The 23,636-nt window shown below is 42.3% G+C and overlaps 1 protein-coding gene across 2 annotated transcripts; it reads right to left on the bottom strand.

The window, feature by feature from the left end:
- Nucleotides 1-1,537: 1,537 nt before the first annotated feature.
- On the bottom strand, nt 1,538-22,517 carry kita (KIT proto-oncogene, receptor tyrosine kinase a). 2 transcript variants are annotated; one of them, XM_070831958.1, is made up of 21 exons: nt 22,235-22,517; nt 19,087-19,341; nt 17,230-17,514; nt 17,006-17,145; nt 16,347-16,539; nt 15,135-15,321; nt 14,201-14,316; nt 13,821-13,935; nt 12,148-12,332; nt 10,581-10,687; nt 10,302-10,428; nt 9,690-9,794; nt 9,223-9,333; nt 8,903-9,044; nt 8,646-8,740; nt 8,399-8,529; nt 7,920-8,042; nt 6,479-6,590; nt 6,282-6,381; nt 5,852-5,957; nt 1,538-4,160 (listed from the first exon to the last, which is right to left on the bottom strand). In XM_070831958.1, the coding sequence occupies exons 1-21, from the start codon at nt 22,287-22,289 to the stop codon at nt 3,978-3,980; spliced, it is 2,973 nt and encodes a 990-aa protein (XP_070688059.1). In that variant the 5' UTR covers nt 22,290-22,517; the 3' UTR covers nt 1,538-3,977. The 2 variants fall into 2 exon arrangements, with proteins under 2 accessions (XP_070688059.1, XP_070688060.1); XM_070831959.1 differs by having other exon boundaries at nt 16,347-16,518.
- Between the last annotated feature and the right edge of the window lie 1,119 nt (nt 22,518-23,636).

Genomic DNA, 23,636 nt, shown 5'->3' with positions numbered 1-23,636 from the left:
GGAGCTGGAGCCCAAGCATCACATGGTAAGGCATGAAGCATCACATGATGCTGAGGAAACATGATGTGGTCAAGCAGGGACACTTAATAGAGGCCCAGGAGGTATATTTTCAAATGTTTCCTTTCTTCACAGAAGCAGTTTTTTTCTGAGTCTTTTTCGTAATATTTTAATTTCAGGAAACCAAGAAACCAAGGTTTTGCTCCTGTCAGCAGAAACGTTCTCTAATCTCTGTGCTGCCACAGTGCACCGGCCGCTCTGTTTCCTTCTTACCTTAAGCTCAAAAACATACTGGAGGTGTTACATATTAAACCGCCAGATTTACCACAAACAGTGTCGGAAGGAGGGTGACATGCTTATCAAATTTACAACCACAGCAAGTTGAGCAGCAGTGCAAAGAACAGGGGTTAGTGACATGCACATGTTCTTACTTACTTATTTTATTTAGTTGTTTTAGTTTCTGATTTAACAGAATGGACATGAGTCTACTTTTTATCTAGAGGCACATCACATCACAATTTTGCATCTTTCTGAGGGAAGACATGAGTGACTACTGTATAAAAGTCAAAAAATTTCCATAGATTATCGATAAGGGTCTGTTCGACGAGAACAATTTAATCCTCAAAGTGATGTGAATTTTGAGCTCCGTGCACACCTGTGGCATAAAAGTGATCTGCTGCTGCTCTGAGAAAACTAGTTGGAATGGAGAAAATAGTTGACAGGTCGACAGGGGTTAATGAGGGTTTAAAAGCAACTAATTTTACACCATTCACATCCAACGGTTGCATGACGATGAAAGGAGCAACTGACTGTCAACTGACTGATGTTCATCATGACCAGTACTGAAGGAAAGATAATAAACAGAATTGATTAATACATAGATGTATAGAGTTGTGTTGAGTACTACGGGCCTGATTACTATGATACTACATAGTTTCATGTCAGCCTCTCTCTCCATTTTTTGTTTAAAACTTCCTTCAATAGCCAACATTTGAATTTGGCCTCTCTACTTCAATGGTGGGATTTCCTGCCCGCTCTTATCAGTTAGATCCTGAAACAATGGATTCTGCCCACGCAAATTTGTGCACCGGGCTTGTCTGCTATGAGTGCTGCCGTCCTCCTCGTGGCTTTCCCCTTACAGCCAGATGTCCGTTTCTGGGCTGAGGCCAAAGGATTTAGAATAGAGCGGGAAGAATGGCTAAAAAAATCAGATAGTGTGTCAGCCATTACTGTACTTTACATTAGCATTTGGCAAAACTGAGTGAACCTTCATATCACAGCAAAGTAGAGATGATCTGAATCACACATCCGCCTCAGGGGACAACCTGCTACGAGCATTCACACACACACAGACACACATGCAGATGGCTGGCACTGCACCAAAAACATAATGACTGTCATATGTCAGCCATTAAAAAGATTTCTATCCAATACCATGCAGAAATTAGAATGGCAATAGCTGGAAGGTTGTTCAGTTTGATGTGTTTCTGTGAGCAAGGATGTAAAAAGGGACTGACAACGCTTCATTGGGAATTCAGTATACACAATTTTATTTACATTGACACATGTATTAGCAACACATCAAATTTACACAGTAACACTAAAGCCTCAGATTTAATAAATATGTAGCAAGATGCGGAAATGTAAGGGGAGCAGTAAAATGAAAAATAATCTCTATTATTCTGAAACATCTTTTTCCTGGTTGTAAAATATAATAATATAATTTTTATTGATATTGCCATGAATTTTGGTTATATTATGTGAGCAATAGGAGCAGTTTTGTCTTTTTTTGCTGAGGCAGTTACCAAGTGAACTGGCCTAAATGGCTGAAATAATGAATTAGCCAAAATTAACACTTTAGCCAAATTGAATCTCTTCGGTTTAAGTTACCATGGTGACAGAGACACAAGCAGCTTTTCCAGTTGGATCTACAGTTGGAAATCTGTGCACGCATAAGAAAATACAGCATAATAAAATTCTGCATCAAAGTACCACATCTTCATTAAGATAAACATCTTCGAAAGCATCAACAGAACTTTACAAGATACGCACATTTATATTTACAAAAAGACCGAGCAGTAAGACTGTGGGGTTTTAGTAGCCTAAACAACGTGATGAATCTTTAGTAGTGGCACCTCTTGACAGTAATTCTTTTAATTCTGCAATCACACAGACATGCAGACGTGCATACTCTCTCTCTCTCTCTCTCTCTCTCTCTCTCTCTCTCACACACACACACACACATGTTCATACACACAAACAGGACACTTTCCTGGTGCTTTTCACAGCAACATCCACCAGTGGGAATCATAATGGTCTGGACTGATACAGACTGCTGGCTGAGAGGTGCTGAAAGTCCCACTTCTGACGGAGGAAACAGCTGGATACAAAGAAGAGAAGGACTGCTCGGAAACCAGCTACTGGTCGGAGAACAATGAGATGACCAACACGCTGAGACTGAGCTCTGTACCCAGTGTCCATATCCGAAAAGAGCCTTGAAGAGCCTCAGTTTTCCTCTGGTTTGTCACCTCAGGGAATACCTTAATGGCATTTAACATGAGCATCACCCTGACCTTATACAGCACATAATATATACCCTACAGTGGAGAACTACACCAATAGCATGGGCAAAAGCACACCCATCGCCTCTCAGCCAAAACAGAAAGGTTCCCGTTTCCTGCTCCTTCATGAAGGGGAAGAAGGTGAAAAGCAGAGAAAACACATCTCAGAAATGGCAGTACCTGTCTCATGCTTGTAAACAAAGATCATACACTGGATGTGGCAGGAGAGCAACCATATAAACCTGAACAGTTATTTACACCTTTACAAAGAAAACTCTCCAGCAGTCCAGCTGTCAAAAAGTGAAACTATACACCTGCATTACATGCATCTGAAACGAAAGCTAAGACGAACAGGCTTCTCAGAGTGTCTTCTTTGTCTAATGTTTAACTCTGACTCTTCCCATCTCATCGGATAGCAATAACTAAAATCATTACCTACAGATATGTACACATATACAGTCAACAAGCACATAAATGAAAAGCTAGCGTACCATGTCTATACCATAACTATACCATATCTCTGAAGACAACTGTGTGTGTAAAGTAATCATGGGTTGATCCATGTTATGTGTTAATAGGTCCAGTAAAGACTGATCTAGGTTGTGACATCCAACAGAAAAAGAGCAGAAATGCATTTCCTAATTGACTTGAAGCACTTACGGACTCTAAGCATGGCCGACCATGCTTTCTAATAGCTTATATACCAGTGTCATGATATCTCAATTTAAATTGGCCCCCGATAAGTATCTCCTTCATATAAACATAGATCTGAACAGTTTGAAATAATACTGACAATAAAAGAGTAAAAAAAAGAAGAGAAAGCTGCATTGTGTGGTGTGTGTAATGATGTGAAGTTCAAGTGCCTCAAGTGCTTTTTTTTCCCTCCAACAATTGCAACAGCCAACCCAAATAAAAACGCTACATAAATATCCATGACAGAAAAACAACAAAGAATAACAAAATACAAGAAAAAAAAAACTCGAATAGATAGAAAGAAACATTTATATTCGGAGTGCTAAAAAAATAACAAAGCAACTTTTATGAAATGTGTAGGAAAAATGTAACGGAACGGAAAAATAACAAAAGAGATAACAGTGTAAGGATGTGACGATAGTTTTAGAGTAACAGTTGATGTCCCTCCACCCTCCCTGGTGCCAGAACAGTTCTTAGCTATGAGCAGGGGAGCATTAGTCCAACTGTCCTCCCTTTAATCATGAGGCAATAACAGTGGGAACAACGATAAAAGCCATTCGTCCTTTGTTGTTCTCCCTGGTAACAGCTGGCAATTACCATTCCATCTGCAACACATGACAACAAATGTTGAAGGTACCGGGGCGGTGGGCGGGTGTAGTGGTTGGGTGGTTTGTGGCGGAACATCACAGGCACTTTATGAGGCAGCCAGACAGGTTGGGTGGGTCCTTACACCCGTTGGGCTTGGAGGGTTGTGCCCTCCAGGAAGACCTCGTGCTGGACCAGTAAGGGCTGGGTCGGAGCGCTGTTACTGCCGGCGGAGTTGAGACGGTAAAAAGCTGCACTCTGAGAACTGGGCTCCTCCCTGCCTCCGGGCGTTATGGGAAGTCTGGAGCTGAAGTTCAGGTAAATCTGAAGATAAGGAAGAAGTAGTAGAGAGAAAGAGCAGGAAGGGAACACAGGGTTATTGATATTCTGTCAATATCAAACTTTGGCGTATTTATGTGCCATTAAATCCTGCAGATGGAACAGTCCGACATTCTGGGAAAGATGCTGATTGACTGTCTTGCAGAGAGCTCTGTCATAATTATCAAATTATTTAATTAATAACTTAATTGTGAAGACGGAGCCAGGAGACAGTGAACAGCTAGCCTGTCTGTCAAAAGTAAACAAGACTAAAAGTGGGCCACATGAGGCCGTACTTAGGCTGTGCTTTCAGCTAAATGCTAACATCTGCATGCTAACAATGACAATCCTAAAAATTTTCACGATTTTAGCTCAGTGGGATAGTTAAAATGCTAAAAGTAGCTATTCAACACACAAACAGTGCTTTCAAACACGGTCTTGTTCACTGCGTTCACATTAAGAATCCATATGAACACACCCTCTTGTGGTATTCACGACTTCAGAAGTGAAGGTTAATTATCTGGTGGACAGTAAGTTAATATATTGTCATTTTAGTCATATATTGCTTTTCTTAGAAATTTTACGTCTCAGGAAAATGTTGGCATTTCCAACGGCCTCGCATTAAAGTTACATTACCCGCTTTTTAGCTAGCTGAATTGTTGGCCTTGGTGGCCTCTACATAGCGAGGAGTCTTTTGGCGCCCATGTTGCCTGGCAACGGTGTTCCCATGGAGTAACCTCAAACTCAATATCACATACACAAATTCCCACGCTGTAACTCATATGGTCACAAATTCAATTTGAAGGCAGCAATTGTACAGCAAAATTTCATGTCAGCCTCTTTATAGGAGCTGACATATTTCAGTCTGGAGCAAAGTGATGAGCCCAAAAACCAACACTGCCAGCCCTGGAGCCATGCCAGCTTAGCAACTGAAAAAACAATCATTCTATAGCTCAATGTAACTAGTTATATCTTGTTTGTTTAATCAGTGCAAAAGCCACCCCCCATTAAACCACAACTTGCCATCCGTTGGAACTGCCAAGCTAGATGTTTTCCTCTATCTCTGTGAGAAAATGAATTACTTATGTCCAAAGATGTCTATATCTCTTTGAAGCTCATGTCACAAAGAACTGTCAAAACTGCTGGAGTGCAAGAAGACCATCATGAAAACAATAGAGGCCCCTGTATGTAGCATAAGTAAATGAGCCAAGTTAAGAGGTAAAACACCTCTGCTAATGCTGTGAGAGGTTCCAAATCCTGAGCTGAATCAGGCTTTTATACTCAGGAGGTGACTATAAAAACGCAGCAGTCTTACACTCACACTCCTGGCGTGTTAACTGTGAAAATTTATAGCAGAAAAAACAAAAAGACAAAGAATAAAAAACAGTTGTAGAAGTTTCAACAGTTGTAGAGTATAATGAGCCAAGCGTCCCTGAGTCTTGGTTAACATAGAGGTCTATGCTTAGCTTCATGCTGCTCTACATGTATAAACGGTCTTCTGTTTATGAAAGGTCAAAAATTGTGTCAGAAATATCAGATGAACCACGACACACAAACTTTTACCACTCTGTGATCACTTCTATTTCACCACCTCCTGATTATGCTGAACGGCCTGTGAAGCCTGGTTTCATTTTCAAGGAATGGAATTTTGAACATTGTATAGTGAAAGTAAACAATATGAAAGTGGTGCAACCTACATGCTTAGTTGCATCTGAGAGCTGTTGTTCAATCCTTTCCACGACTTTCCTGAAGGGGGGTCTGTTGAAGGGGTCAGCGTCCCAGCAGGACCTCATAATGTGATACCTGCACGGCAGCATACAAACACACAAACACTCTTATTTGTGCACAGTCTTTGCATCCTCTTTCTTTTTCTGTATTGTGTGTGTTGTTATCTGTTCTCAGTTCCACTTTTTAACGTGTCCCTAGTTTTAGTTATGCTTGTGCAAAGCCAAATGCAACAGGATGAGAGCAGGCAGCTATTCAAACCCCCCACATTGCATTCTTTTATAGTCCTACCACCTCCACCTCTCCAATCACACCAGCTATCCAATGATCCTTTTACACACACTTGCATTTCACTTCAACACCTTTTACACACACTCATATTTCACTTGAACAACAACTCACATTTCACTGGGTGCAAACTCTGGAGCATCCATTCTGTATCCTTCTTTTATAAGTTTGTAGAACTTGGCATCCACAGGCATACCAGGATACGGGCTGTTTCCTACATTCAGCGGGCAGATTTAGTTAGATTATGCACCTCTGAAAACACATAGAGAGGCAGACAAACACACACAAACACAATGGATGGAGAGGCATACCGAGTGAGAAGATTTCCCAAAGCAAGATGCCATAGGACCACACATCACTCTCAAATGTGTACACGCACTCAAAGATACTTTCTGGAGACATCCATTTCACTGGCAGACGAGCCTGAAAGAAAAGCACTCAGTCAGTAGATGGAAAGTTGAACTTGTTCCAAATTTGAAATCCCCAGTTATGGGGTTTTTTTTTGCTTCTGTCACTTTGCTTCTGGCCTGAGGAATGCTACATGAACAGACTGTGCCACATGTCAGGTGTACACATATTCTTCACCTGACGAGCACGCACAGCTCAAATCATCTGCAACACCCATAACATTACCTGACACTAATGAAAAATACAGCCACAGATCTCACGCCTGAGACAGATCTCTCTCTCTGTCTCTCTCACACACACACACACACACACGCACATAGCAACAATTTTGCAGCTAGAGTAATCATTTAGAAATGCAGCTCTTGCTAGGAGGCACAATAAATCTTAAGTTTAATGTACAAGGTTATGTTTTGTGGCTAATGCTGAATAAAGTAGCATGGCAATAAAATAGATACAACTAAGGCCACTACGAAAAGGCAGAAGAATGTAAATATGACGAAAGGGAATTTAAATGTAGGTAGGTCTTGCAGACAGGCACATCTGGCAACTCAGCTACTTGTGAATCCTACTGCAAAAAAATAAAGGCGATGAGCATTAGATGCCCACTGGGTGATATTTTGTTTTTTTTCAGACCTCTGGATTGGGTTGCACCATCGCGCATAAAGTCCTTACTAACTACAAGTTATTTACTAAATCAGGTTGTACAATTAAAACATAAAAATGCCTCAGCTAGTAAAGCCTTTGGTAATGTGTAAAACTTGGAAACATCTGTAGTGCTGTCTGATCAATGCAATCAACTAAACAGGCATGTGGCATCACAAGCGGTAACATAACCGCAAGTAATAACAGTTTTAGCCAAACGATACATTAAGTGGATGGGTGGAAGCCAGAGTACCCGGAGAAAACCCACACAAGATAATGTGAAAACTCCACAGTAATTTTCTGTCTGTGAGGCAACAGTGTTTTACTTCAGTGATGTGTAAATCTTCACTTTGTAAACAGTTATGTTATATGTTATATAATTAGTCATGTCCACTTGATAACTTGTCTCAACACACCAATAGATAAAATTACCTTTCTAGTGAATTGGAACAGTTCCTCAGGAGTTTCTTAAATAGTTGCTCTGGCAAGTAAAGACATGATTGACTAAGTAGGGGCCCTCCACTAAACACATTTTTGCTTCACAAATTGAGTTAGTCGGTTTCAAAGAGGGAAACAGGACAGGGTTTGATTTAAGACAAGGATGGCATGTTGAAGGGGAACTTTCATGATGGACGCCACTGGACATATCCTGACTCATTTCAAATTCCCACATCTCATGTCATGTCTTTCGTGCGGACTTACATTGCCTTTGACTACATAATTGGAGTCCGTGGTGATGTCTCGTGCCAGACCAAAATCACAGATCTTTGCCACTCTTCCTTGAGTCAGTAGGATGTTTCTGGCTGCCAGGTCTCTGTGGATACACTGAAAAATAAATGCACCACTGCCTTTAAGATCTAATGACACACATATATACAGTATATGTGACCAATCATTAATATCACATAAGTCATGAATGAAGTGCTTTTTCTAATGCGGTTTGGTACTAGATTTCCACACTTGATTCTGTAACACACAACCACTGACACTGAAAGATGAGCTTACTGGCCACAGTATCATGCCTCCACAGCTAATACATTTTTCAACAGCATGCTCCAACATGCGTTTTAGATCCGTTTACTAGCTGTGGAAACATGATACCTGCTCAGCATTTTAAAAAGTCAGACATCATTTGAGTTTTATCCGAAAATCAAGTGCAACAGTTGTTGTTTGATGCTCACATTTTTGGCGGCTAAGAACTCCATGCCTTTGGCTACTTGGTATGAGAAGCTGAGAAGGTCTTCAGTGTCTAGAGACAGACCATCCTCGTCAAACATCTCACTCTCTGCATCTGCATCGACCTGGGAGCCACCTGGGGGGACAAAAAGAACAACGCTTACATTTGCTGCAAAGGTATGAGTCTGACTTCTACTACTTTTCTGTGTTTTTTAAGAACTGAGAGATTTGATGAATGGCTGGCTTGCTTGCCTTTGCGTAGCGAGCGTCTCTTCTCAGAGGATGAGCTGAACGGCGGGTTGCCAGCAGCAGAAGGCCTCATGGTCATGTAGCCGTTCAAGCTGTCACTGTGAAGAGGAAAGGAGCAGTCTGGTCTCAGCTGAGCACAGCCACACATAAGCACGCTGCTGTCCAAATACCCTCCTCCTACGCACGTTCTGGATAGTAAATACTCTCTTTTCTCTTCAACACACAATAAACCACTCTCTATACACAAAAAAGAACCTGACCCAGCAGCATCTCTTTGCGGCATGACGTTGCGGTAGTAGCAGTCTTCCTCAAGCTTAAAGCAGATGAAGGATTCCCTCTTTCTGCGTAGAAAGTTAAGGAGGTCTCCAAAGCAGCAGTACTCTGTTATCACCAGTGTGGGGCCTGCACACAAAGAAACGCAGCTCATGAAAAAGAGAGTAATTTGGTGAAATAAAGCTCTATAGTGACAAGAAGAATCACAAAAAAATGAATCTGCTTAAATTCTGTCGACAATCCCCAAATTTTCCAGTTTCACTCCACTGTGTTAAATAATAATGCAGGACAGAAACGGCAGCCGCACCTCCAACAGTGCAGGCTCCCAGCAGGTTGACAATATTCATGTGGTTTCCCAAGTAACTGAGGACTTTCAGTTCTGACATCAGTGCCTCTTTCTCTGTGGCATGAGCGCTTGCTGTGGAAAAAAAAAAAAAAAATTGGAAAGTAATCAGCATGGTTGAACTATGATTACATATCTTGAGCTTGTATTAGCAGGATAAAAAAAACAGGTCGTTGCTGGAGGCTAATTAAAATAACAATGTGTCAACGTGTGTGTCAACAATGAAATATGTTGATTCGGCAGCAGAATGCAAATCATCAAATGAGAATATGTTCTTAAGGGCTGCCTGAACACCTACAGGCAAAGTATTTATATGTTACTTTTCATTCATTTCTTAAAAGGGCGCAGCTACTGAGTATATTTGTCACATTGTGAAAATAGCTATGCTGCGTTTGTCGTTCTTAATTTGCATGTGTGTTGACAGTGCTTACATTTGAGCATTTTCACAGCCACCGTCATGACTGAATCTGCTTTGGAGAGTCCATATGCAGTGGCTTCCACCACTTTTCCAAATGCACCAGATCCCAGCGTCTTGCCTGAAGACACACACAAAACTGTCATTCCCCATGCCACAAGCTGGCCCCCTGCCAGCGTTCCTAGGACAACATCAGTTTTAGCCCTGGGGCTGTGGACATAGTCACCAGGACACGCAGGATCCTGTTTAAGGAGGTTTGTTAAAAACAACACCCAGAATATGTCAACAATATTTTGTTTGCAGTGAGGGAGTAAGGTTTCGTCATTAATGAGCCGTGGAACTGGTTGGTGGTGAAGACAGACCTTAAGGCTGTGTCCATTTACACAGAAAATAGAGTGTCTGTCAATCACCCCGAGAGTGGCAGCGGTGATGTCATGCCGACTGCACTGTTAGGCTTTATTACTGAGACAAACCCGCCTTTATCTCCACACCACTCTGATCCTACTGTGATTTACACCTAAGACATGAACACAAGGACTTTCAGTGCAGCAGTGTGTCAGAAATGACGAATTAATGATACAGCAGACACACTGCAGATGGTTTTGATAGAGGAGTGCAGGGCGCTCACCAAAACGCAAGTTGTTTCTAGGAAACTCCCACTGATGATCGTACGGTAGCTGGGTGGGGTCAATGTACACATAGTTGTTTCCATGGATGCCTTCGATTACTTTCCACTGCACCTGGTATTTGGGTTTCTGGCACGAATGCAGACAAATAACAAAGCATAAATAACTGTTACAAATGAAATCATGCAGGTTCAACGTGTTCTACTCATTTTTACACTTGACTTTAAATTGGAGAGTGTGCCATGCAGGGCAAGTGTGAGTGCATAGATCTCTTACTGTACCTGCATGTACTTGTAGAACAACATGATGAGGACGAGACAGAGGATGCCTGCTGCTGATACAGAGCCAATTAGCAGAGGAGAGAACAGATCATGTGGAACAGTCCTCTCTGCAGGGAGACAGAAATGATCATGTTAGATACAAGCGCAGCGACAATGGAGTCAGTCAGTAACTCTGTCATTGGTTTGCCATGTTTACGCTCTAAATGAACTTGCACAGGGGCATTAAGGTAAGCCATAGAGGGCTAAATCACAGTGTTGCCCACTTTGGTCAAATCACAGCAAACAATTATATATGTATACACACTGTAGGACTTTTTATTATTCACTTAATTTCTGTTTAAATGCTTAAAATCCCTTTTGACTTTGTAGTATTTTACTGCTTTTACAGCTGTGGTGGTGAGTAATTATAAGTAATCAGGGTTCTGTTCCTTTGTGTCTGGCTGTTTGTGATGCCTTATTGTTTTGCTCCTCTGTACAGTGGGGTGTAATAAGCTCTTTAGAGATAAGGAGCTTTCTCTCCACTTCAAATCTGAGAATGCCGAGTCTGCAGGAACTAATCCCCTGTAAACCTGTCAGTGGTTTCTAAAGCTCTGTGTATTCTCTGCTGCAGCTCACTGACACCTCCAAGCCTCCCACAGCCCCAGAACGCCCAACACCGCCAGAACTCCTACTGTGTTCCACACTCTCAGCGCCTCCGCCTGGTCTGCTGTTACTCTGTGAAGCACAAAAATACTGGGCACACGCTCCCAAAGGCCTGTCCTGCCTGGCTACAAACACTCTCCTCCCTCATACTGCTCGCCCACATACCCGCTGTAGCCACAGTTAGCCCCCCGTGTCCTGCATAAGCCCGGGTCTCCAGGCTCGGACAGGGACAACTTTGCTGTACGTTCAGTTCCTGCACTCACGCCACTTTGAGGACACTGTACAGCAGATGGGGAAGCCGTTATAACAGGGCGGATTTGGAGTCATAAAGTAAACAAAGGACTAAAGCTGATTCCTATCTGTAAGTGACAACATCTTATCGTGGCCAATCACGTCTGAGGTATCTCTCCTTGCTAATGTTTACCTAACAGATTATGGACAACCAACCTCTGGTTGTAAGACCACATTTAGGCCTATGGGTTAATCCTTGCCAAAATCATGCTTGTAGTAAATATTTGGATCTGAGGATTAAATCCCATGTGGGGTTTACAGAGGGCAGGAACAGCAAAGATAACTTTGTTTTTTAGTCCACAGAGCTGGGAGTGACTGAATTTTTTTTACGTCACTGAGATTACTCTGCTAAGTTTTAATTAAACCAACATCAGGTGCACAAACATTTGCAGAATTTGCAAAAGAAGAAGATTTTCCTGCCTTCTATGTCCTCTCTTGTACTGTTGACTCTGTTGTGCTTAGTTCTAATCTGAAGGTGAGGACATGCAGAGGATTACATCAAATGAACAACAAAACATGAGACTGACAGGCGCCCCCTTCAATATCACGTGGCCCTCTATTGAACTGTGCTAGGACTTACACACAGCGTCCTAGTTCACTTAGGGCAGCGTGCTTAGAAGTGATCTCAACTCACCACTGATAGAAAAGAGTGTGTAGGCCTGCTCTCCTTCCACCGTAGCCACACATTCCAGAGTATTGAAACGTCCCCAGCTGATGTTCACCCGACTCTCGACCTCCGTCTTCCCAAACAAGGGGCTGAACAGTGTGATGGTGATGGCATTGTGCTCCTCCTGGGTGGCATTCACCTGTTGGGAGCACCTGAAGGCAGAAGATTATACATTGTTGACATGGGGCTGATGGGATCACAAAGCTATTCGCCAATTGTCTCATGTCAAGATGCTTAGACACCTCTGCCCTGAGTCTCTGAAAGATACACATTCTTTTCCTGAGTCTTGAAAATACTTGTGTGAATAACATAACTCTGCACAATATACAGAGCCACAGGTACATGTCCTCATATTTCAGTATATTGCCAGAAGTTAGTTACACCAAAATTCATAATAATAGCAGGGAATTCCCTCTGTGCTCATAAGGCAAAGGTGAAATGTGCAAAAAAAAAGGCCAAGGGCTCCATATGTCACTGCACCATAAAAAGCAGCTGTTGTCTAAGCACTCCCTGGTTAGTTGCTCACTCAGGTCACATTACTGTCTTTTTCTGTTCATACATGTTTGTGTGTAATTGGCATTAATTGGATTTGATCCTAGTTAAAAAAATGACAGGATTAAGTTTGGATAATCACATATGATTCATCGCCTGTGCTGCTTGGGATTGGTGTTACTATAGCAACCAGTTGCTCCTCCTTCGACACACTTTATGTTTGACACAGGACGAGCCACGTCCAGTTGAATCCAGGCAGATGTCCTGGGCCCGCACCAATCACAAATCAATTCTTTCCAATTCCCTGTCACATGGGGGTCATTTTATCACAACCAATCACAAGTCAGCCCCAGTCAAATCCCACAATCCCACATTCCACCGTCATCATCATTTCTGACTCGATTAAATATGCCTGTAGTAGTGTGACCTTGTAGTGTGAACTACATTACTTATCATTTTGTAAAGGGTTGAATGTGAAACTGCAGATTGAGTAAGATTTGAAGCGGTGGGTGCTTTGTGCAAACAAAGAAGAAATTTGCAGAATTATGAGAAAATTCCCCAAATGAACACAGTTTCCACAGCCTAAACGATCATCAGTGGAGTATTACTGAAAAGCCACCTTGTATCTACAGTGGAACACCCAGACATGCACACCTCATTGCCAAAAGCAATTATGTTTGTTAGCAAACATAAACAATAATTGGATTGCTTCAGAGCATTTTGTTGATCAGATAACACACGACAGAGCTGCTTTTGATTTTGGTTTGGCTGATGACCAGTCCAGCTAATATCAGCCTCCAATCCCTGTAATGACTTTAGGCTGACATCCTGCAGCTCAGTGCACTTCATAACACACGGCCAGCATAATCTTTCTTTCGCTAATTATTTTTTCTTCTTAACTTCGGTATAAGTCAAGGTTAACTTTTACTTTTGAATATGCATGAATGTGGATAAAGTTTGTGAATGGAATACAGGATCACATCTACTGTTCTCTACTCTACTTCTCACTGTTATTTTGTTTCTTAAGCCCCTGTGTGTGTGTGTGTTTGTGTGTGTGTGTGTGTGTGTGTGTGTGGTGCAGCACCCAAATCACTGACAGTAAGAGGGTGGTTGAGAAAAAAGGTTTTCAGGGCCTTTATAAATCTCACCTGATGTAGGGCTGCTCACAGTAGTACCAGGTGATCTGCGGGGCAGGGAACCCCTCCGCCACACAGCGCACCTGTCCATCCACTGGGCCCTCATGGGATACAATCTCAGGTTTACCTAACAAACACAAGTTAATGTCAGAATATGCCAGGTACGAGATAAGTGACAAGCAACAGAGAGCTTTTTATTCAAGCGCAATGAACCTTAGTGATCTATGAATGGATAGAGGGTGGGGTAAAGACCTCATTTCACTCAGAAAGGTCAATGAAACCTATTCCCACATGTCAGCCACTGAAGATTGATGCAACGTGGAGTAATGAAATTCACTATGTGGCTTAAGGGAACAAAAAACCTTTACAAAAAAATCTATGACAGCACTTACTGATCACAAAGATGGTGAATGTGTGGTTTACTGATGCATCACCGTTGGAGGCTTGAAAGGTGTAAACTCCACCTTCTGACATTTTCAGTCGCACCAGCCTCAGCTCACTGCTGTACCTAACCACAAAGAAATGACATTTTTAGTATGAATGCATTTATACATCTTTTGGAAACATCAGTAAAAAATGTGCTTTTACTGTGCATTACAGAAAAAACAACAACAGATGATTCACGTCACTGATGTCTGTGGAAGAACTTGAAATGCTCAAACATTTGTATATTACAATATAACCAGTCTTTTGGTAGTTTTCTGTACTTAGTGTCTATTTACTGACAGTATACACATGCAAAGCATTAACAGAAAAAAGTCAATCACAAGTTTCTAATTATTTTTGAGGATACTTAAGCAATATCCTTTACCCACACTTTATACGGATGTATTGATTTTTACATCGTAAAAATGGGGTTTAACAATTACGTTCCTAATATAGCCTATAGTCTAATATCGGCTTAAAGGTCATGTCCTATTCTCCCCGATGTTGAAACAAATGTATGTAACAAACACCATGCAGTGTGAGCTAAAATGCATTACGCTGAGCATGCAGCGTTGCACAACATTGTATAATATTTCTATCTGCAGCATAGAGATATTTCTGCAGATATTTCATGGTTTCTTTTTCCTGTGAAAGCCATTTATGTTCCGACAGATCCCCCTTCACCTAAAACCATGCATGAAAGATCAAGCATCCCGATGCTTGTTCTTTCAGCTGAATTTTAGCTGTATTTCTCATGAAGCTGTGACAAGTGCAGCTGTTGCGTCAGCATCCACACTACCTGCAGCCAAACCAAAGGTGTAAAATTCCACTGAAGGAAGTTAATGAACATTTTCATCTATGTGGCAAGTAAAGCACGTGTGTGTTTGTGCGTCGGCTCACCTGTATTCGTGGCTGTATGTGGTGATGACATGATCAGTTGTGTTCCTCAGCTCGTGTCCCATGAAGCTCCAGGCGAAGGTGTGTGGCTTTGGATAAGCCTCCATGTCAACATTTAAGGTCAAACTCTCACCTGAACGGACCTGGATGGTTCTGTTGCTTGTGGGTGTTAAGCTGATGAATCCTTTTTCTGAGGAAATGAGGAAATTATATGTTATTACAGGATTTGCAGAACTACAATTAAATGATTTAGATGGTGTTGGTCCAGAGACTTACAGGCAAGTCACAGGGTCATCCAGCACATACATATGAAGACTTCACAGTACAAAGATACAAGGCAATACAACACATAGGCCTACTGAGCCACTCCACATATATACATTTAAAGTAAAAGTTTTATTTACATTCTGCTGGAAGTAAGATAAAAAGATTACCTTGCATGTCTGGCTCTTAAATATGAGGCTACAGGTATCAGGTGCTTAGTTTAGCTTAGCATAAAGACTGAAAATAGGGGGAAGCAGATTGCTGTGTTGTTTTATTGAACAGCTAAAACATATCATGTTAATTGCTGAGCTTCAGCTATCTGTTTCCCTGTTTCCACTCATTATACTAAGCTGACTGATGTGAATGGTGGCAATCTTCTCATCCAACTCTTGGTGAGAAAGCAGATAAGCATATTTTCTTACATGTCAAACTATCCCTTTGCCTCTTGGATGCGAGCTTACAATTTGGCACCTGGTTGCTACATTTTTACACACCCTGCGCCCTGTTATTGCCTGGTGGCTACACACCCACGGCCAGAAATGTCCCAAATACAGCAAAGTAAGAGAATACAGACGGGCGGGAGATACAGACACTGCCACACACTTCTGGTGGGCCATTTGTGATGATTGAGGGATTATTTTTGTATAAAGTCTAAACATTGTTTTTTTTTAGGAGAATCCTTCTACTTCTGTCTCTAAAGCTGCTGTAAGTCATTTTGTGAGGGGAGAAATGAAATATAACAAAATTCAAGAAGAGTGACTGATTGACAGATCACTCCTTCTGCTTCAGATTTCTCCTCATAGACCAGTTAAATATCCAGATATTTCATAAATTTTCTTCAGTTTCAAATGTTAGTTAACAATTATAATAATGATAACAATGATTAGTTAAATTACCAGCTAAGTTACCAGCTGCAGCTTTAGCTAAGAGCAAGTCTCATTAAGTACTCACCATAGACATCCAGCCACACCGACTGCGAGCTGACCCCTTTTTCATTCTCAGCTTCACATTGGTACCTCCCGGCGTCTTGAGGTCTGACCGCCGTGATGTGCAACGTGGTGCTGCGCACATGGGTGAAGTGCTCCGTCAGGATACGTGAAGCACCGTCAACCTTTGCTGGTTGCTGTGGATACCAGACGGCACCCTGTCAACGCCCAGAGATCTCTAGAGATTAACCCCGACTGCATGTCTATCCTGACACAGACACACAACCGCCTGCATGCGAGTACACACACACACACGCACACGGTAGTCCACATCGTACACACACACAGCCAAGATCCTGAAGCGTAGACAAAATGAACTTTGACCCCTTTCAATCTCTTTCATAAGAACAGACAACCACTAATACCAGGTGCACAGGAAGAAAACCTCTCAGTAAAAACAATCTGAATGTTTTTAGATTACGAAACCACTTTTCTCATGACTGTCACTCAGGCTTGTTTTCTTGTTTAAGATATTTAAGGTGGTGGTGGACAGGTGGTGGATAAGAATCCCAAAGTGATCAAAACCCTTTTGAATCATGGGAGTACTCAATGTGCAGTATTTCCTAGTTGAATCTGACTCACACAACACAGTACACAGCAAAGAAAAGGCAGAAGGGGTCTCACCGAGCCAGGAGGGGTGACCCACTTTAGCTTAATTTCTCCATTGACGTTAGTGGTGTTGCAGGTGAGGGAGAGACTCTCATTCCGGGTAAGAATCACTCTTTTGAGTGTCTGCATCTCAATCACAGGAGGAGCAACGGGGACTGAAAGGGAAAAAAAGCAGGGTCAGTGAGCTTTTGAAGCAAAGATGCACACCTATGTACATACATGCGTTTACACCACTTTACCTGGTTTTACTGTCAGGATGTAGTCATGTGATTTGACGTACTCTTCCTTGAGCCTTCCTGTGCACACATAGCAACCTTCGTAGGCCTTTTGTGTGTTGTAGATGATGATGCCTTGCTCCAGGCTTGCAGAAAACTGGAAACCAGGGGCCAGAGCTCTACTCGAACATGTTTCCAGGCGCAGGTTGTCCAGACTTGGATCAGTTGCCAGGCAGGGGATGGAAACATCATCTCCCACACGAGTGAGAATGTTGAACACCATTGATTTTCTGAAAGGATTGTCAGGATCTGCCAAAAAAAAATGCAATCACACATCAAAGGTGGTGTCAGAGCTGTACACTCAGTTGCTGAAGTTTTAGTTTATGACACAGCCACACTTAGTTATACACTTCAGATGTAATAGCCATTCAATGTATATGCATTCAGTGATTACCCTTCTATAGAGGAGCTCTCAGTTTTAGTGGTGGAGTCTGCCATTCCCTTGCTAGATTCAAATTGCCTTGACATGCGTGAGGGATTTACAGACAACATTGCATGCATCTAATCCAGTGTACTTTAATCTCACTAGTCAGGTTTCAATCCAAATGTAACTGTGTATCTGAATTTCCAGAAAATCTGAAACAGAAAATGCGAATCCATGCACTACTGTTATTCAAACCTCAGAAGTTGGTTCAGGTACCACTAAATAGTAAAATTAAGAGAGCGCCAGTCAAACCTCAAATTGTAGACGACAATGACAGAAATATAGTATTTACGTTTGCTTCATGTATTGATTTGAGGAAGGTTACAATCCCCTACATGCAGATCTGATATTTTTATCTGCTGTCATTTTTCATGTATCCAGTGGCACCGAAGCTTCAGTGAACCTTTAAAGGTTCCCTGTGGATTTTTGTAGCACTATCGAACTGTTTCCCTGTGAGTGGGTCCACGGTTTGTTTGTCTCATACATGTACAGGAGGACCCACATGCATGTGCACAACACAGGTAACCCTGAATGTAAACATAACTTTTGTTTGTTTACAAGAAAACTCCACCTCATATGACTCATGTTTTTTTTTTTTTTTGCGCAAACTGAAATTTTCTAGACAAGCAGCTGCTTGCTGCACCTAGAAATCTGGGACCTGTAGTATTAAACTACACTCTGGTAACCAGAGGTGTTGCCAAATCATAACTGAAATCTTACGGATTAAGACTTTAAATCTTGTTATTCCACTTTTCTTTTTCCAAATTTGCGGAATTAACAGACACAAAGACTGATCTGCCAAAGTGATGACTCAGCTGTCGCTTTTTTTATCCAGCTTTAGTTATCTAAACAGATAGAGATGAAGATGTCTTTGTTTTTGCCTACAGAGGCAAAGAGCCGTAAAGACTTGAATTGTCCAACCATCGAACTCAAACTTTAAATTTATTGCAAAAGTTCATCAGCAGACTAATTATGTTTTAATAATGCTACATCTGAGCCTCTCATCTGTAAGGTAGTTACTCCTTGATGCCTCAAAGGTAGATGTGTGGACTGTGGGGTGAATGATCAACACATGATACAAGCCTGCAGAGATGGCAGTGGGCCAAGGGTATGTGGAGTCACACAGAGTAGGAAATACAGTAAAGCTCAGTTATGCACTTGGTAAATAGCTGCAGTATTTACTGTACCTGTCCGGGGCAAAGTTATGAACACCTTTTTCTGCAAACACACCCACACATGCGGCTACCAGTCACTACAACAAGTAATGCCAATTGATTTCCTCTCCTGTTCTCTGCAGGCTGTTTCCACTTGCTCTTCATTTTGCTTCCTCCTCTCTCTCACACACACACATGTAATCACTTAAATACATTCAAACACAGACAGCTGCTTTCAGCTACCTTTCACATAGACGTAAATGGAGGCTGTCTCCTTGGAGCTCTCCTCCAGGCAGATGTAGCGGCCCATGTGAACAGGCTGAGCCTTGGAGATGCGCAGTGTGGACATCCCATCTGTCTTTTTCTCTCCCCGCACCTTCGGCCGGTCCTCCCTCTGCCACTGCATCGCGTTCACACCCTGGCAACGCAGCTCAAAGGGTGCACTGAGCGAGACGACAATGTAGGGGTCGGCCGGGGTGACTGTGGGTTTGGTGTTGCCTGTGATGAGACAGAGAGATATCTGCATATCAAAATGCCCAAATCAACACAAGCCAATTTTGTGTTGTTCATATGTAACAAAGAAGCCCCATTCTCACCACACGTATTAGGAAAAGATTTCACATCTCGCAGGATGAGGCTGACAGTGAGGGGCAATCCAAAGTCTTGACAAGATTTGATTAGATAATTCTGAGGTTTTTTTTTTATCAATATTTGAAGAACCTTGAAGTTGGGTTATGCTAGTCAAGATGTGTCAACACCTACGATCCCACAAGATTCCTTGGCATTTAAACTGCTTAAAGACACACTCCCTGATCCAAATGCAGATGACAGGATTGCCTCTCCACTTTCAAAACTCAGGATTTGTACTGGCTCTCACTTCCACATTGAGGTGTCTTTTGATGAACAGTTAAACACTTAAGACATTAAGCAAAAATTAAGTTAAAACTTTTAGGCGTGTGACCCCTCAAAACCAAAACGAATTCTACTTGTAACATCGATGTGGACACCAGCTGTGAGCCGGTCAGGTTGACAACATACAGTATTTCACAAGTATATAGCAAAAAAAAATAGAGCTTAAATAATCTTGTGACCCAGCAAGTTAATCTTAGGGCCTCCTGGGGAACCGCAGCATTAAATGTTCATTCAGATAATTAATGTTTGTAAGAGCCAAAGTAGCAAAAATATGATTATTTTGATCATCTGAGAAACACAAACATTTTTATTTTTCATCTACAGCTCCAACTGCAACCGCAATATGTGACTGTGCCTTTGAATTGTTTAAGAACTGACGGACTGAGCCTTTAAATTCTGACTATTATCATAATGCAGGTAAAGAGGCTTGGCCTGACAGCAGGGATTGAACCCTCAACCTTTTGATATCTGAGCAGATCTCTGTAATCGCAGAGCTGAGGCAATCCAATGATGTTTGCATACAAGTAAACCTGAAATGATTTCCTTGATGTGTTGCCAGTAACAGTTTAGAATAAAACAAATGTGGGTAGCATTAGCTGTACTTGATGCCATGGAGTGGGGTGGAGGGGAGGGTGATTTAAAGATTGTATCTGCTGCACCAACTGAAAACAGGTGGGGAAAGTGAATGTCTTTTTGTTCCTTTAGGAAACATCACCACGGTGGGGGCACTCAGCCTCTACTTTCTGCTGAAGCCACTTGTGATGTGGCTGCAGCTTCCTCTGTTGATGAGACTACAGTAGGAGTGTGAAACAGCCTGCTGCTCTCTCCCTCTAGCCTATCCCTTCTTTGAAACAATAAAATAATACATTTCATGCATGAAATTAAATATCCTCCCGTTCCCACGCTCCGCACTTCAATGGCTATATTTAGATCTGTCATGAAGAGAGACAACGTGAAAAGGGTGTGGCAGACTCATCTGAAACACTTTTATTGGTAGAATCACATAACAGCAAACAGCAATGCATCATTTTACGAAGAGGGGTCTATTTAGAGACTGTCAGTAATGCTGATGGCGTCTGTGTTTGTAGACTCACCGCGTATGTGCGTAAATATTTGACTAACTGAAATTTACAGGAACTAACTGAGGGACATGAAACCAAGTTCTCCGTCCTATTAATTTAAATGATATATTTCTGTATTGATTAAATCGTCATAGAGCAGAGGAAAACATGGTAAAAGTTAATTGGCCTGCGTAAACGGGCTTATGGCAAACTTCATGGCGTGCCTTATTGCATCACATGACAGACAAGCCTGTGCACACTGCCTGGAGATGTGGCGGTCAAAATCCCTGATGATAACAACATGGCGTGAACATCAACGGGCGCATCCACGGACAGAACCACCAAGCTGTCGGTCGGACGCAAACGGGTCCATGTGGTGCCGCTCTGAGCTGCAGGAGGCGCACCGAGAGGGCGGCGGAGCGCAAAGTTAAACAGCAACACTTGTTTCCACTCGTGTGCCAGTACAGCTTTCCATAAACGAGCCAGCTATCTCTTGGGGGAAATCCCAAATTCATATTTCCCGACAAGATAAAAAAAAAAGCTGTCTTTGAATTGTGGCCTCACGTGGACACTGACTATAAAGACTCCCTTTATAATAACAGACAGAGGACGCGGGCTATTTGTGGGAAAAGGCAGTAAAACAATAAGTGGGTGTTTATGGACCCTGACCTCTGCAGCTAGACTCCGAAGATGCTGCCAGGACATAAATGTTGAAAGGTGTTCTCAAAATCCATCCGCGGAGCAAAGCACAGCAGACCAGCTCGGACTGCGGGGCAAAGATCTAAAGCGCTCAGTCTTCAGGTCATACATGTGAATATAATATATCAAACAAGCGAGAAATTACGCAAGCATGCCAAACTGTTGTTGGATATAGCGGCGGCTCGTCCGCATGCTTCCGAGGAGTCAGGAGTTGCCGATATATTTCCATAATGACGGTTATGATAAAGATGAGCACAGCGCTATCAGAAAGTCTCTTTGCATCGCACTCGTGTCTGTTATTCAGCATCCTACTTTGCCTCCACTGGTTGATTACTTTTTTCTGTTAATGGCGCCCTGTTCTCTGAATAAGACATTCATTATTAAAGTAGCTCGCCAGCATCCAGATCATCAGCCAAAGTATCCACTTTCCTCATCAGGTTTCAGTGACTTCAGGTTGTCTTATCAGCAGCCCTCCGCTCCGGCTGCACCACCACCCAGAACAAAGAAAAGAGTGGAGAAATGCAGCACAAGAAGGCGATAGGAGAGCAGCAAGTGGAGCGGTTCAGTTCCCTAGAATGTGGATTATCTTTACCTTCGTGGGCTAAAAGGAGCTGAACACATGCAGGCATTAAAAGATAGTCGACCCTTATTGTTCAAAAGTGAGCAGCAACAAGTTGCGTGCGTAAAGTGGCGCATCAAGTGCAAATGCTCAGTCTTACCTGGATGGAAGGTTAACTGTAAAAAGACAGACAGCAGTATCCAGAGGTATTCCATAGTTGTTATTCCATGGGTCTAGCTGTGAAGGTGAGCCCGTGCCTTTATGCTTAAGGTAGCTCTACTCCTCTCGCCGAGCGCGTCGGAGTTGTGGGAAGTTGACTGCGGGTTCTGATAGAGGCGCACTTACAAGTCTTTAAAGGCACAGATGCTCAGTAGGGCTCGCAACAGCAACAGTCGTCGGTTATCTGCTAACATGCTGTTCTCCTGCGGCGCGTCAGAGGGGCCGGAGGGCCGACCAGGTATCTCTGACTGACTGTGGCGTCAACAACATGTTTATAGGAGCCGGTGGTGCAGCCTATTATTCACACGTTACACGGAGAGAGGGAGGCGTTAGGGACCTGTGGTCTGCTTTCCCGACAAGAAAACCGAGCGCAGAGACAGACTGACAGATCAAGACAAAGATAAATGCGTCCACTTTACCTAAACCAACAACTGCACATTTATACATTTTCATCCACATGATCCTGCTGTAAAAAAAAAAACCTTACATCTTAAGGAATCAGTAGAGCCCAAACATCATCATTTTTCACCCATATTGCACTGACAATAAAGTTCACCCAGTAATTTTTAAATGTTGCTTTATTCGTTTATTTCTATTTTTCACGTCCTTCCTGAATTCTGCATCGAGAGGAGCAGACCACATAACGACCCTTTGTCTTTTGCCTCCTCCTGATACCACACATGATATTTTTTGAACACTGGCATGCGTTCACAGACTTCCACCGTTGGCCTGGTTTCTCACTGCTTATCAAACACGCAGGCCATGATGCTTGCTTTCTGATGGTGCACAGGGTTGACAGCACTCAGCATTTTTATTGAAAACAGCAGTTCTTTATAATCTAGTCGGTATGTAAAGTTTTCCCCTCGAGTAAGCCCTTCAACCGTCCTTAATAAAACTCACCCCCCACTGTGGTCACTAGTATATATATATATATATATGTGTATAGATAGTTTTAAAAACGGATGAATAAAACGGAGCCACAGAGATATCCTTTTAGTCCAAAAACGCTGTAACCCCGCTTTTCCCATAATGCACATGTGTAGCAGCTTTCATGTATGTTGACCCTCTGCCTGTGAAATCCCCTCATCTTTCAAACTCCATGGTCCACCTGTATTAACGGTGTATAAAACAGGCTCTTTGCCAAACATTTGAAACCTCATGCACGACGAAAGATAACCCTGAAGACATCATCAGGGAAGATCACCACTGTTTTCACAGGCTGAGTAGTCCTCTCCACCTCAGGTCGACTGACCTTTATGTGTAAAATTGGCGCAGTTCCCCTTTAAAAGCCTTCCAAAAGTTGTAACATGTATACATTATATATTCGGTCTGATTTAGTTTAC

This window comes from Pempheris klunzingeri, chromosome 6 (genome assembly GCF_042242105.1).
Source record: "Pempheris klunzingeri isolate RE-2024b chromosome 6, fPemKlu1.hap1, whole genome shotgun sequence".
Lineage (NCBI taxonomy): Eukaryota > Metazoa > Chordata > Actinopteri > Acropomatiformes > Pempheridae > Pempheris > Pempheris klunzingeri.
This window is presented reverse-complemented; position numbering and strand designations above follow the sequence as displayed.

Bases quoted from the DNA above. Each gene is read 5' to 3' on its own strand.
- kita (XM_070831958.1), bottom strand. From the start codon at position 22,289: ATGGAATACCTCTGGATACTGCTGTCTGTCTTTTTACAGTTAACCTTC. The intron at 9,334-9,689 runs GTAAGCACTGTC...TTTTTTCCACAG, and splicing joins GGCTGTGAAAATGCTCAAAT to CAAGCGCTCATGCCACAGAG. The intron at 5,958-6,281 runs GTGAGTTGTTGT...GCTGCCGTGCAG, and splicing joins GAGTTTGCACCCAGTGAAAT to GTATCACATTATGAGGTCCT.